This window comes from Podarcis bocagei (assembly GCF_964188305.1).
Source record: "Podarcis bocagei genome assembly, chromosome: 3".
NCBI lineage: Eukaryota > Metazoa > Chordata > Lepidosauria > Squamata > Lacertidae > Podarcis > Podarcis bocagei.
The window spans coordinates 22780444-22793267 of NC_138127.1; the positions used below are offsets into that span (position 1 = coordinate 22780444).

Below are 12824 nucleotides of genomic sequence, written 5' to 3' on the forward strand. Positions count from 1 at the left end.
AGTTTTCCACTCCCAGTGAAAGGTCAGCAGGTTAGCTCCCTAGTTACTCCAGCTGCAAGATTCAGCTAAGGTTCTCTTTCAAGTTTCCCTTTGTTTGGGAGCTAGGAATTTCTTTCCTTTCAACACCTGTACTTTCGAGCTTGGCAAGTATGCGAACCTCCCAAAAGGTTGCTGCCTGCCTTCGACAACCATACTTTTTACTGAGGGATATGCTCACAGGGTTCTTAAAATAAGTGTGTTATCCATTTTCCCAGCTGACAGCACATACCCTCTGAGGCTTAGCACTCACTGAGGTGGTAAACAAGCATTTTTCAGGCTGCAGGGGAGGGCTTTCATAAATGAATATTCCATACAAAAAAAGAAGAAGGCTAGAGCCCTTTTCCTTGACAGGGAATTATTTGTATGGAAAAGCATTTACTCCTTGGAGCCTCTACCTGTAGTAGTACTGGCCAAACACTGATTTGCAGCCTCTGTGAGAAGTAGCTTTCTGTCATTGGATCGAAATCAGGTTTAAGAGCTGACCTTGATGAAGCATACTCATCAAATGATTCATCCATCCCTGACTAGGACTTTTAATCAAAACTGAAATGTTTATTCAGAAAATAAGCACAATCCGAATCTGGGAGCAATTTTTATTCTCAAGTCATTAGAACACTCAATAGGGTAAAAATTGCCACCTCCAAGTAAACAGCGTGGTTAGCAGCTTGTGAAATACTCTGAAATTGGATGCTTAACTTTATTTACTGAGGATGTAGAACTTTTCAGCAATAATCTTCTTCTTTACAAGGGAGAACCGGGTCCAATGGGACTGCCAGGATTAGAGGGACTTCCTGGAGAAAAGGTAGGATTTCAATAATTAAACCTGACCTGTTTCTTTTCACTACGTGTTTTCATGCATTCGTGATTGACACTGATCGCTGTTGAGAAGAAAGGGTAAGTAAAGGTCACAGAGCTAGGTGTCCTTGAGCTTTTGTTTTAATTAAATCAAATTTAATAGTCTCCAGACACAAAAAGCATAACATCCTTGACCTTTAGATTATGGTTTGCGTGTGTGTATTTCCATGGGGGGGAAATCAGAGGCTACAATCTGTCTCAGTTCATATGTAATTCTAAGCCAAACAATCAGCTTATGGTTTATCTGGACTCTGGAGCAAGTCAACTACAAGTCTGTTTTTGGATGACAAATGAAGCCAACCCATGGCTTAACCCTGCATAGATTGATTGGCAGCAGGATGGCCAAAGTGAGATGAGAGTACAGTGAGCACAGTCTCCTCTCTGGGAATCCACATGTTCACGTGTTCATGCTAAGCTGTGGTTTGTGTTACATGCAAACTGGGTGAGTATTTACTGGGATTTTTTGGCCTAGTACTCTTGAAACTCATTATGCCTTCTTGCCTCCCATAGTCTCTCATGCACCTGATCAAGTATATGGTCTTGAAATCAGATCATTATTTTATTTTAATTTTTAATTTCTTAGGGAGACCGCGGACCAGCAGGTCCTCCAGGAGTTCCAGGAGTACCTGTAAGTATAGTCCTAAAGATGCTGTCTTAATATTGAGAAAAATAACGTTAATTGTACATGGAATAGGTGGTAAAGTTTGCTAGAAAGTGGCATGTATGAATTGGTGCAAACAGAGGCCTCCATTGTTGGGGAAATAATGACTGCATTTGCATGTTTAATAAGCCAGGATATGCACAAACTGTGTGCACGCACACACAGTACCTGTGCTTACACTTTGCTTTTCTTTTTGCACAAGTGGTGAAACAAGGCCACAATTGACCGTGCCTCCCAGTTACATGTGAATCAGGAATTATGATTAATGATTTGCAAACAAGCCAAATTCTTAAGGCCACTTTATGGCATTTCACCTCAACAAATAGAGTGCAACTGCTTTTCCACTAACATTCGCTCCCCAAGTCACTCCCTCTTCCTCACTGTAAAGCTCCATGTGTGTTTGGAATCCTGGTGGGGAGAGAGTGGTGTGTTGGAAAATTTGGTGAAAAGATACAGTAAATGGAGAAAGGGTTAAGCATTGTGATCACCCAACACTTCCACTTCAAATCCCACTCTCAAAGCTCCAAAGCAACCATCAGCCTTTCATTACATGTATCTGTGTATAGCATATAATTAGGCACTTTAGGATATTAACATTCTGTGACCTTTATCCTTCTTTCCCTTGATCCATTTCCTTCCTAAGAGCCCTTCTTTCTTTGTTACTCCTCTCTGCCATTGTTCCTCAAGTCCCTGCCTCCATCACCTGCACCCATCACCACTTTTCATTCTCACATCAATTAAACCTCAGCCCTTCTCTATGTCACAAGTCATACCAGTGTAGGGGAGCAGATCACTGGCAGCTGGGTGGTAACACACCCAGTTTTGTGCTTAATTATATTTGTCCCAGGGGTGACCTTCATAAACCAGCGATTGAAAAAAACACGATATAAGCTGCTTCTGAAAATATTAGAATTTGAGAGAAATCCATTTTAGGGTATGGGCTAATTCTTTCTTAGAAGCCAGGCCCTGTCCAGTTTTGAAAAGTAATGTAACCTGAGAGTTGGTGTGGTAGCGGTGCTTGTTTGTTTTTAGACTTTGTAAAATGGCATCCTCCTCGACATTTCGTAAGGCAAAAATGTGCACATGTGAGGTCATAGTGTTGCACGTTTCTCTGACACTGCAAGCAGCTGCCAGCGAAGTGGAGGGTCAAATAACTGATTGTGGCATTACAGTGGTACTTCGGGTTACATACGCTTCAGGTTACATACGCTTCAGGTTACAGACTCTGCTAACCCAAAAATAGTGCTTCGGGTTAAGAACTTTGCTTCAGGATGAGAACAGAAATCGTTCTCCGGCTGCGCGGCAGCAGCAGGAGGCCCCATTAGCTAAAGTGGTGCTTCAGGTTAAGAACAGTTTCAGGTTAAGTACAGACCTCTGGAACGAATTAAGTACTTAACCCGAGGTACTACTGTACAATTACCATAGGAGATGTTTTGGAGAAGCGAGAAGCATAAGACGCAGAGCTGTGGTTTTTAGCAGTGGCCGCACAGTGGCTACAATGTATAGTTGCAACCTAAGTCTCTAGAACTGGGGTAGGGAACCAAGGGCTGCATTCCCTTAGGGGCAAACATTCAGGGGCCACTTGCCAGTGGTAGCCGGGGTCATGGGCTAAAGTGGGTGGAGCAATATATTACTTATGTTTATAGGCTGCATTCTAGACATATAAAAACTGAACAGAGGTGCTTCATTTGGCCCCCAGGCTTGAGGTGCCCCACCCCTCCTCTAGAATTCTTTTAGAAACCCTCAAAAAGCTTTAGTGTAGATAAAAGTAAATCCACTGACGTTTTGATTTGTGTATTCATGGTCCAATGGGAAAGAAATACATGATTTGTTATTTAAACAAAGAAACAAAAAAAACCCTGCAGTCTCTGTTGAAAAAAGAGCCATTGAAGCTTTAGGATAATGAAGTAATTTTATGCAGATTAACTTATTACTCTTGGAAGAGCTCCCGTGCAGTTCAGGAATTGCTTTTTAATTATGAAAGTGTATCATGATTTTTTTAAAAAGGCAGCCAGTAGTTTATACAATTTTCATTAAGTGCTTTTGTGAACCCATTCAGTTTACTGTCTAGTGAAGAACAAAAGATACTAAATAGTTTAATTTTGGCAACCTTTCTAAAATAGTTAAATATCCTGAAAAAATAAGGTAATTTATCTACTCTGGCTAAGATTAAATTTGTACACTGCCTCAGACATTAAAGATCAGTAGTGAAGCAGACCCTTAGGTTAACCACAAATGTTCATTCCTTACGGGTTTCCCAGTGGATATGTCCAATGTCTTGCTCTATAGTAGAAATATTGTCAAGCATTCTGACAAGGATGCTCACATCAACCTTGCTATGCTTTTTAATAATCAAGTCCCATTAATACAAAGATAGGTGCTACCCATTTGCACTTGACAACTTCCCTGTCTTCTTCCTTGTTGACTTCCGCCATGCAGATCACCTCACTAACTCCAGTGTCTTCTGCCTTTGGCCTGTGACCAGACTTACTTCTCCAATTGGCATGTCCTCACTCTCTCTCTGCTTTCTCTAAGAACTGCATTGTTTTGAAAATCTCTCTATTGTAGAATTCCTCTGCTCAAATCATCACCTGGTTGCTTTCAACATCTGCGTCTTGTTGCTTCTGTGGCCTCTCAGGCTGTTGAACACCTTTGGAGTAAACTCCCCATACATTGACAGCTGTCAAGGAGAAAGGGTCTTACTTAGTTTTCTCTCTGAATTGCTAACCTTTCATGGAGTTCTTTCTTGATAGTACAGTGGTACCTCAAGTTAAGAACATAATTCGTTCCGGAGGTCCGTTCTTAACCTGAAACTGTTCTTAACTTGAAGCAGCACTTTAGCTAATGGGGCCTCCTGCTGCCACCACGCCGCCGGAGCACGATTTCTGTTCTCATCCTGAAGCAAAGTTCTTAACCTGAGGTACTATTTCTGGGTTAGCGGAGTCTGTAACCTGAAGCGTATGTAACTTGAAGCGTATGTAACCCGAGGTACCACTGTATAAAGTAGGAAATAGTAACAATCTTACAGTGTAGCAGCTGTTCTCAGCCGAAGTAATGAGACATCCAATATGCTGGATATATCAAGCACAAGTCTTGGGGCCCTAGGTGGTTCCTCCTTTCCCTGCCCACACAGGACAGCACTTTCTCTTCTGCTTTTCTTCTTCAATGTTCTTTTGTTCTTATTCTCTCTTTATTCCTTCTTGGATTAGCACAACACTTTTTCTCGTGTCTCATTTCCCCCCCTCTTCCACAAAAATAAAATGACATTCAAGTCCCTGAGAGGACCAGTGACATCATAATGCTTCATTATGATGTGAAATGTCACCAGCACCTGCAGTCAGTATGTAGTCCTTTCCTTAAGTACCACTGATCTGAATTTTTCATTTTTCTCCTTTCACCCAAGTAGACGCTTTCAGGGTGGGAGGCTGTATTTGCCATCTGTCTCGAGCTTTGTCAGAACTCACAGGGTTGGCCCAAACATCTATCACGTGTTTCCCATGGTTGTTGGTAGATATAACTTGGCATATTGGGTATCTTATTCACCTCAGCTGGTAAGAGCATTTGCAGTGAATAGCCAGTGTTCCTTTTCATATTCTTAATAATCTTTTTTTTTCTTAATTTCCACAGGGAAAGCATGGTGCTCCAGGACCACCAGGGATCCCTGGTGAACCAGTAAGTGCACGTATCTTTGAGTGCTTCCTTGCAGTACACTGGCATGCTTGTTTTCTTCATTTGTCAGAAATGTGTTATTCTTTTGTTACCTTTAGGGTGAAAGGGGCCCTGTTGGAGATATTGGCTTTCCTGGACCAGAAGGGCCAGCTGGAATACCAGTAAGTAATTCAGCATACTACATGCTAGTATAGAATTTCCCAAACTTGGATCTCCAGCTGTTTTTGAACTACAGTTCCCATCATTCCTGACCATTGGTCCTGCTAGCTAGGTATGATGGGAGTTGTATTCCAAAACCACCATTTTCCTTTCAGTGTGTCTCCATCCCCGTGTTATTCAAACTTCTTCCATTGTTTAAAACAGCCACTTTTTTCTTTTCAGTGTTTCTCCCTTCTCACTGTACTTAAACTTTTTCTCCCTCTTCTATTCCTCAACTGCCTCATGTGTGAGAGACAAAGAATGTGGAGCCCTCAATGTGCCATAGTTTAACCTAAGACGTTGTTTAACTGCCATTTTGCTTCATCCCTGCTTTATTCAAACTTCTGCCGTTGTTTTAATCAACTACATTCCCCCCACATTATCTCTCCCTTCTCACTCACATGCCAGTCATATACAAGATATGTATAGCTTATAAGAGACCAAAAGTATTTTGTAATAGAAAGATCCTTATTATTTTTCCTAGGGCATAAATGGAAAGGATGGATTACCTGGCCCTCAGGTAGGAAAGCCATGGTTTGTTCAATCTGGGTTCTATGCAAATTGCAATTCTTCTGCTTTGGGCTACAGTGGAATATCAGTATCTAAACTCTCATAGCTAGAGGCTTGCATTCTTAAGACTGTCTTCCCTTTTCCAGGGTTTATTGGGTAAGCCTGGTGACAGAGGTCCCAAAGGAGAACGAGTAAGTTATATTTTTACATAGAGGTTTGGTTACTTGAATTTCATCAATTTTGTCAAGAACAGGGTGGTGCAGCATTTCAAATATTAGCAGCCTCTACTCTCAAATCGTTAGCAGTAACTAGAATTATACTGTGGGTTCTTTGAATGTTAATCATTTGTAAGTATTTTGGACTGTTGATTAATTTGAATGGTTAGAGTGCAAAGGTTTTGGCTTTGCTCCCACTCATTATTCTATCATAACTATTTAAACTCTAAATATGAATACCTTGTAGATTCAATTAGTCCAAAATTGTATCACAAGTCATAGGAGTCCTTGAACCTGAAGTCTCAATTATAGTTAGTAGCAAAGATTAAGCCAGTGGAAATCAAACTGATTTAGAGGTCAAATTGATTGGCATAAAGGTTTTCAACCTTTGCCTGTGATACTTAATTTTCTCTCTGCCCTTTTCTCACCACGTCCACAGTTAGTTGCAAAATATGTACCATAATTTAAACGAGTCAAACATTTTATGAAATCATAATTCAGTACCACTTTTCAGGGGGCAAGTTGTCTTGCTTATTTTCCCCACCCCACTTTATGTTCTTCTAATGTATATTTGCTGTACAGTTTGTGCTTTCGATGCACAGTTGAAGACTATGAAGAGGAAAGAAACATTTGTGGCCTTCATAGGAATCCTTCATTACGGCTGCAATTTTGCACTCAGTGGAACTTACCGTACTTCAGAATAGGCATGCATATGATTGCACAGTAAATGTCCAAAAGTATACAGTGGTACCTCGGGTTACATACGCTTCAGGTTACATACGCTTCAGGTTACACACTCTGCTAACCCAGAAATAGTGCTTCAGGTTAAGAACTTTGCTTCAGGATAAGAACAGAAATTGGGCTCCAGCGGCGTGGCAGCAGCAGGAGGCCCCATTAGATAAAGTGGTGCTTCAGGTTAAGAACAGTTTCAGGTTAAGAACAGACCTCTGGAACGAATTAAGTACTTAACCTGAGGTACTCACAAAGCTTTAGATTAACCCTTATAGCAGACTAGCAGTTCATTTTTAGGATGCAGTTCTTTACAACCAAAGAAAATGAACAAGCAGAAACAGATATGTAAACCATTACTGATTAGACTTCCAGTATTTGATTTATTTTTGTTCCTCAAGGAATTAAATCTTTGTTAATCATTTGCCCCCATGAGAACAAAATAACCTAATCCTTTATCACCAAGGCTGTACATAACCCCTGAATAAGATTGTTATTTTTTCAAACCTGAACCCCTGTACATTATGGGAATGTCCATACCGCATGTTTCCTTATTACAGTGGTACCTCAGGTTAAGTACTTAATTCGTTCCAGAAATCCGTTCTTAACCTGAAACTGTTCTTAACCTGAAGCAACACTTTAGCTAATGGGGCCTCCTGCTGCTGCCGCGCCGCTGGAGCACGATTTCTGTTCTCATCCTGAAGCAAAGTTCTTAACCAGAGGTACTATTTCTGGGTTAGCGGAGTCTGTAACCTGAAGTGTATGTAACCTGAAGCGTATGTAACCCGAGGTACCACTGTAGTTTGTTCCATGTCTATTCTTTACATCAGAGTTGGGAGACCTCTAGCTCTCCAGATGATATGGGCTCCAACTACCAACCATCCACCCCCCTCAGCATGGCCAGTGGTCAGGGATGAGATCAGCTGCAGCCTACCAATATCTGGTGGGCCACAGGTTTCCCCATCCCTGTATTTTCATGGTCTCCCTTCACCCCAGTTTCTCGTTAAAAAATTTCATTTGCTCTTCTGTTTCCTTTTCACTGTTATTTCCCTTTTTCATTTTGGGTGGGTGATCAGACATACAGCATTGGCCGCAACCCATTGTTCCCTGGACAGTTTTTATGGAACGAAAAAGGCCACCCATCTGTAACTCTAACATTTCGAGATTTATGTCCTGTACTGCATGCCACAGTAAGATTCTTGAAACATGTGTATACTTATATGCACCTCATTTCAAGTCTTTCTCATGCTATTATCATATTTTGCTCACTATTAGATTTCCCATTAGCTTATTGGGCATCACTGCAGGGAGGTTTTTGATTAGGCGTGGCACTGCGGAAGCCATTCCTTTTTTCCTGTCTTCCTCAAAAGACCCTTCTGGTTTTGAAAACCAACACTCGCCTATTATCATCTCTGAATTATCTACTTTAGCTTCCTACATGCATTCGTTTTTATTTTTACAGAGCTCAAATGTTACAGCAAGAGTGGAAATAGTATTGGCATTTGCTTTTTCATGTAAAGTATCGCAGCCTGCTATAAGGATCTTTGAGGGTTTTCTTTGCATATCATCTTGCAGTTGAATGTGATAGTTTTCAGCGCTCTTAACTCAGCAGTCAAGACAAGAAAGGGTCACCATAGACAAAGGTGACAAAGCGTTGTCTCTGTTTTGCACAGGGGGATCAAGGCATACCAGGAGACAGGGGCCTGCAGGGCGAAAGAGGAAAGCCAGGCCTTCCAGGAGAGAAAGGGTCTGTAGGGCCCATGGGCCCCTCAGGGAACAAAGGGAATCCCGGATCGCCAGGGCATAAGGGCCCCCCAGGCTCACCAGGGGTCCCAGGCTTACCGGTAAGGTAATTGGCTCTTGAAGAGAAACACATGTTTCTAAGCCCAAGTAAATTCAGCTAATTTTATAGTTGTTGCAATATTCTCCGTTAAACTATAATCTTTACAAATGTTTGTATAGGCGACGACCGTTTTAGGCACATCCAATTGACACACAATCACTGATGCGCAGGTCCTTTTGGACCCGGAAGAGGGTGGAAGGGGGGGGTGGAAGGAAGCAGGGCTCTCTTATGCGTGCTCCACTGATGCTCGCAGGGGCCAGGAATGGGACCCCCATGCAAAATGGGGCGAGGAACAGAACCTCCCACTCCCTGTACTGTTCCAAAGCTCTTAATGGAGACTGAAAAACAAAATTCAAAATTCTGTTTGCCTTATTTTGATGAGGACAACACCTATCCTTACTTTTCTTTCCATGTCTTTGCCAGGCTGACTCAGTTTCGTTTGAAGAAATGAAAAAATATATCAGACAAGAGGTCCTTAGAGTTTTTGAAGGTGAGGAAATGACGTATCAGAAAGCATGATGTGAAGAAAATGACTACAGTAGTAATATTTGCTTTCATCTGTGATTTATGTACCCATTGTACATAGCATTCGAGGGGGGGGAAGAATTCAGCTGCACTTATACAAGTAGTTTAAGTGCACAGATTCTGATTAATTCGCCCACTGTGTACACTAATGGCCTTTAGATTGCTACAAAATAATTGTTATTATTTCCACCTAAATGAGTAAATGTTTCAATTAGCAGTTCAATGAGGAAATGCCGTGCCTTTGGTAGTGGTGCATCTGCTTTGCATGCAGAAACTCCCTAGTTTAATCCATGGCCTCTCTAAGTGGGGCTGCGGGAAAATCCCTGCCTGAATGGAACCCCAGAGAGCTGTTGCTGGTCAGTGTGGACTAACTGAGCTAGATGAACCATTGGCCTGACTCTGTAGAAGGCAGCTTCCTATGAATGTCAGACAACAAAGGGCATGAAAGAACATCATAAGGCACCTAGTAGACCAGACCCATATGATTGTGTTTTACCTCCAGGGGCAAACAGCAGCAGTCAAGGAGACAATACAGAGGGGCAGATTACAATCTCCCTTCCCCCAAAAACACTGTCCCCAATTGAATCTCCGCCCCAACTCTGTGGCTGTTGTTAATGTCTTTAAACGTCCCGTGATCCTAATCATGGAACTTCTTCTTCATGGCTAATTTGTCCCTGCAAAGGCAGATAGCACAGCCCCATATAGTTTATCCAGGGGTAGTCAACATGGTGCCCTCCAAAACTCAACCAACAGTGCCAGTGGTCAGGTATGGCCCAACATAGAGGGCACCATGTTGGCTAATTCTAATCTAGTGCTTTAAATGTTAGCAGCAGCACCTTAAATAGAGTGCAGAAACCAGTGGTTTTTTCTGGAGGTACTCAAGGGTATGCAGTACCGGCACCTCCCCCCCAGAAGAAAAGCACTGGTGGAAACAATGTAATAACCTGTGCAACTTGTTCTCCGTGTCATCATCCCCCTTTAAGAATTTGGATCATTTGAATTTTGTAAACCACCTTCCAAGTTATCCCAATATAGAGCACACATGACTGTAGTAGTCTAGACTGGCTATTACGATGAGCATTGTCCTATGAAGGACTGTTGCCTCCTCTAAGAAATGGCAACGCTACAGCAGCAGCCTTAGCCCTAAGCTGGAAAAATACATCCTTGGCCAAGTGCTGCCACTTGAACACCCTGGACTGAATCCAGAAGCAGTCCCAAACTGCAAGTCCAATCTTTTGTGGGCAGCGCTGTCCTATCCAGAAACTAGAATATGTTATGCACTTATTCCTGAAACAGGTGGTGCCAAAAAAAAAGACTACTTTTCTTGTCTGTCTGTTTACTCACATGGAGTTCATTCACTGACCTCTTTAGGATCAGATGGATAAGGAACATAAATGGCCTGGTGTGCATATCTGTATGCCTGTGCTGAGTCAGGGTTGGGGAAGGAGAGGGTTCAGTCAGCGTCAGGACACAAGGACAGGAGATGGTGGAAGTTCTGTGATGGGATCTCTCACCCCCTTTTTAAAAAAAAATGACAAACACATCTGCATAGGTGTCAAACTTGGATCAATCCTTTGGTATTGGGGGAAGTATGGAGCTTAAACTCTATTCCCTAACCATTTTCCTGGTTGAAATTACCTCCTGAAGCTGCTGTTTACCCCATTGCATATATTGTACATAACTGTATGAACAGCACCAGCAGTTTGGTTGTTCAGAAAACTGGAATGCCATATTGCTTTTGAAGTTGATGAATGAGTAATAATTTGAAGCTCAGCTACTTTTAAAATATTTGGTTGAATGGAATAGCGATCCCTTGTTTTAAGTGTCCTCAGGCATCTAATGTAATTCATGTTTTTTGTTTGGTTTTTTATATATATAACTGAAGAGAGGATGGCTCAGTTTGTATCTCAGCTCAAATTGCCCGCTGCCATGCTTGCTTCCCAAACTCATGGGAAACCAGGTCTTCCAGGAAAAGATGGGCTACCTGGGCCACCCGGAGAACCTGGACCTCCAGGTAGGGCTTCCAAAACAAATGCCTTTCTATGTATTTTATTTAAATATATATATCTTCAGAGTTGGGTGGAACTATATACATTTAGCTTCCTAATGATTAACTTTTAAATCCATACTACTGTTTTCCAGACTAGACCAATATATTAACACGTAGTAGGTGTGTGTTTTTGTATATTAAAAACTTCTAATCAATGCATAATAATCGTAATAACTTTTAACATTAGGATACTGATTCACACCTTTCCTAAACTTGCAGTACTGAGACCAAACCTAATAATGAGAGCATCATCTCACAAATCAGTAATTTGAGCTATAGAGTCTGTAGTCCTGTGGCTCCAATCTGTAAAATTTGAAAAATTAACGTATAAGGGGGAAATCTAAAACTTGAACGTTACAATGCATCTTTTTTATTGCAAATCTAATTGTATTCACATTTTCATAATTAGATTTGCAACATATCTAGCATACATTCCTTGTCAGATTGTAAAAGACAGTGTGCATTGCTTAACTGGGTGGGGGAAATCTGTGATTTATTTGTATTTGTTCAGCCTCATCCAGATGCCAGTGAATCAGACCTCCTCAATATGTATCCTTGACACACACCCAATATTGCCAATTTAGATTTACAGGAAGAATAATTAGAACACATGCTGTAAAAATAAAAACGGGGGCGGGATAGTAAATAATGAACCATATATGAATATAGGTAGTTCTTAATTATTATCTTTTGTTAGTTTGGTCTGCTCTGGAGTCAGAGCAAGTCAGACTGGAGTGAAGAACATGAAAGCAAAGCTGAAGAAATGTGGAAACGCAAACCCTGTGAGAAGAATAAAGGCTATAGAGGCTGATAAGAGCAAATCCTTGACTGAAGGTTGAAAAGTGTGATGGGCTCAGAATGAGAAGAAGCAGGAGGAAAGGATCAAGGAGAGCCTTACAGGGGGACTTCCAGAGATTTTGTTTTTAACCACAAGTGGTTTGCTCATCATCTAAATATGCAAATTGTTGTAAATGGTCGACTTGAATGTTTCTGCTAAGATTGTTTTTATGAGGGTCACGCACAGTGGGTTGTTTTAAGATGTAACCGAGAAACAAACCAAGCTATAATGTGAAACTCCTTCACGTCGGTGTATTTGCCAAAGTGAAGACTTGGGGAACTACATTTCATGGGGAAAATGTGTGGGGCAGTGTGGTGGTGGTGGGGAGAGATAAAGCTGCTTTTACCGCTTTAGTTGTAAGGAGATTATATGGTTGCTGCTTGTATATGACATACCCTCTTGTATGACATATGACACGCCAAGAGCAATATGATTTTTAAAACATCAGAAGGAACCATGCATTTTGAATCTCAAATCATTATATATAATTAGAAGAAGATGCACCTGTGTAATAAATATTTTACCATTTCATAATTCATTCAGAAATCTTTCCCTTGAACACCCAAGGCTAACCCATTCTTAATAAATCTCCCATAAAGGCACCTTAAAGATTAACAATTTTATTGTGGAAGAAGCTTTGTGTATCTGCCGGTGTGGTCTCTGGCCCATTAAAAAAAATGTATACCACAACA

At 41.3% G+C, this 12824-nt stretch overlaps 1 protein-coding gene across 9 annotated transcripts in view; it reads left to right on the plus strand.

Annotated features, from left to right (window-relative positions):
* Positions 1 to 12824, plus strand: part of COL19A1 (collagen type XIX alpha 1 chain) — a 219116-nt gene that overhangs the window by 181027 nt on the left and 25265 nt on the right. For 8 of the 9 annotated variants that reach the window (XM_081186914.1, XM_081186916.1, XM_081186915.1 and 5 more), the window contains 9 exons: positions 788 to 841; positions 1478 to 1522; positions 5183 to 5227; positions 5323 to 5385; positions 5907 to 5942; positions 6079 to 6123; positions 8550 to 8720; positions 9143 to 9209; positions 11130 to 11258. In XM_081186914.1, coding sequence (XP_081043040.1) covers positions 788 to 841; positions 1478 to 1522; positions 5183 to 5227; positions 5323 to 5385; positions 5907 to 5942; positions 6079 to 6123; positions 8550 to 8720; positions 9143 to 9209; positions 11130 to 11258 — 655 coding nt within the window. Of the gene's footprint in view, positions 1 to 787; positions 842 to 1477; positions 1523 to 5182; positions 5228 to 5322; positions 5386 to 5906; positions 5943 to 6078; positions 6124 to 8549; positions 8721 to 9142; positions 9210 to 11129; positions 11259 to 11991; positions 12280 to 12824 lie in introns of those variants that run through there. The other variant, XM_081186918.1, reaches the window with a different exon arrangement.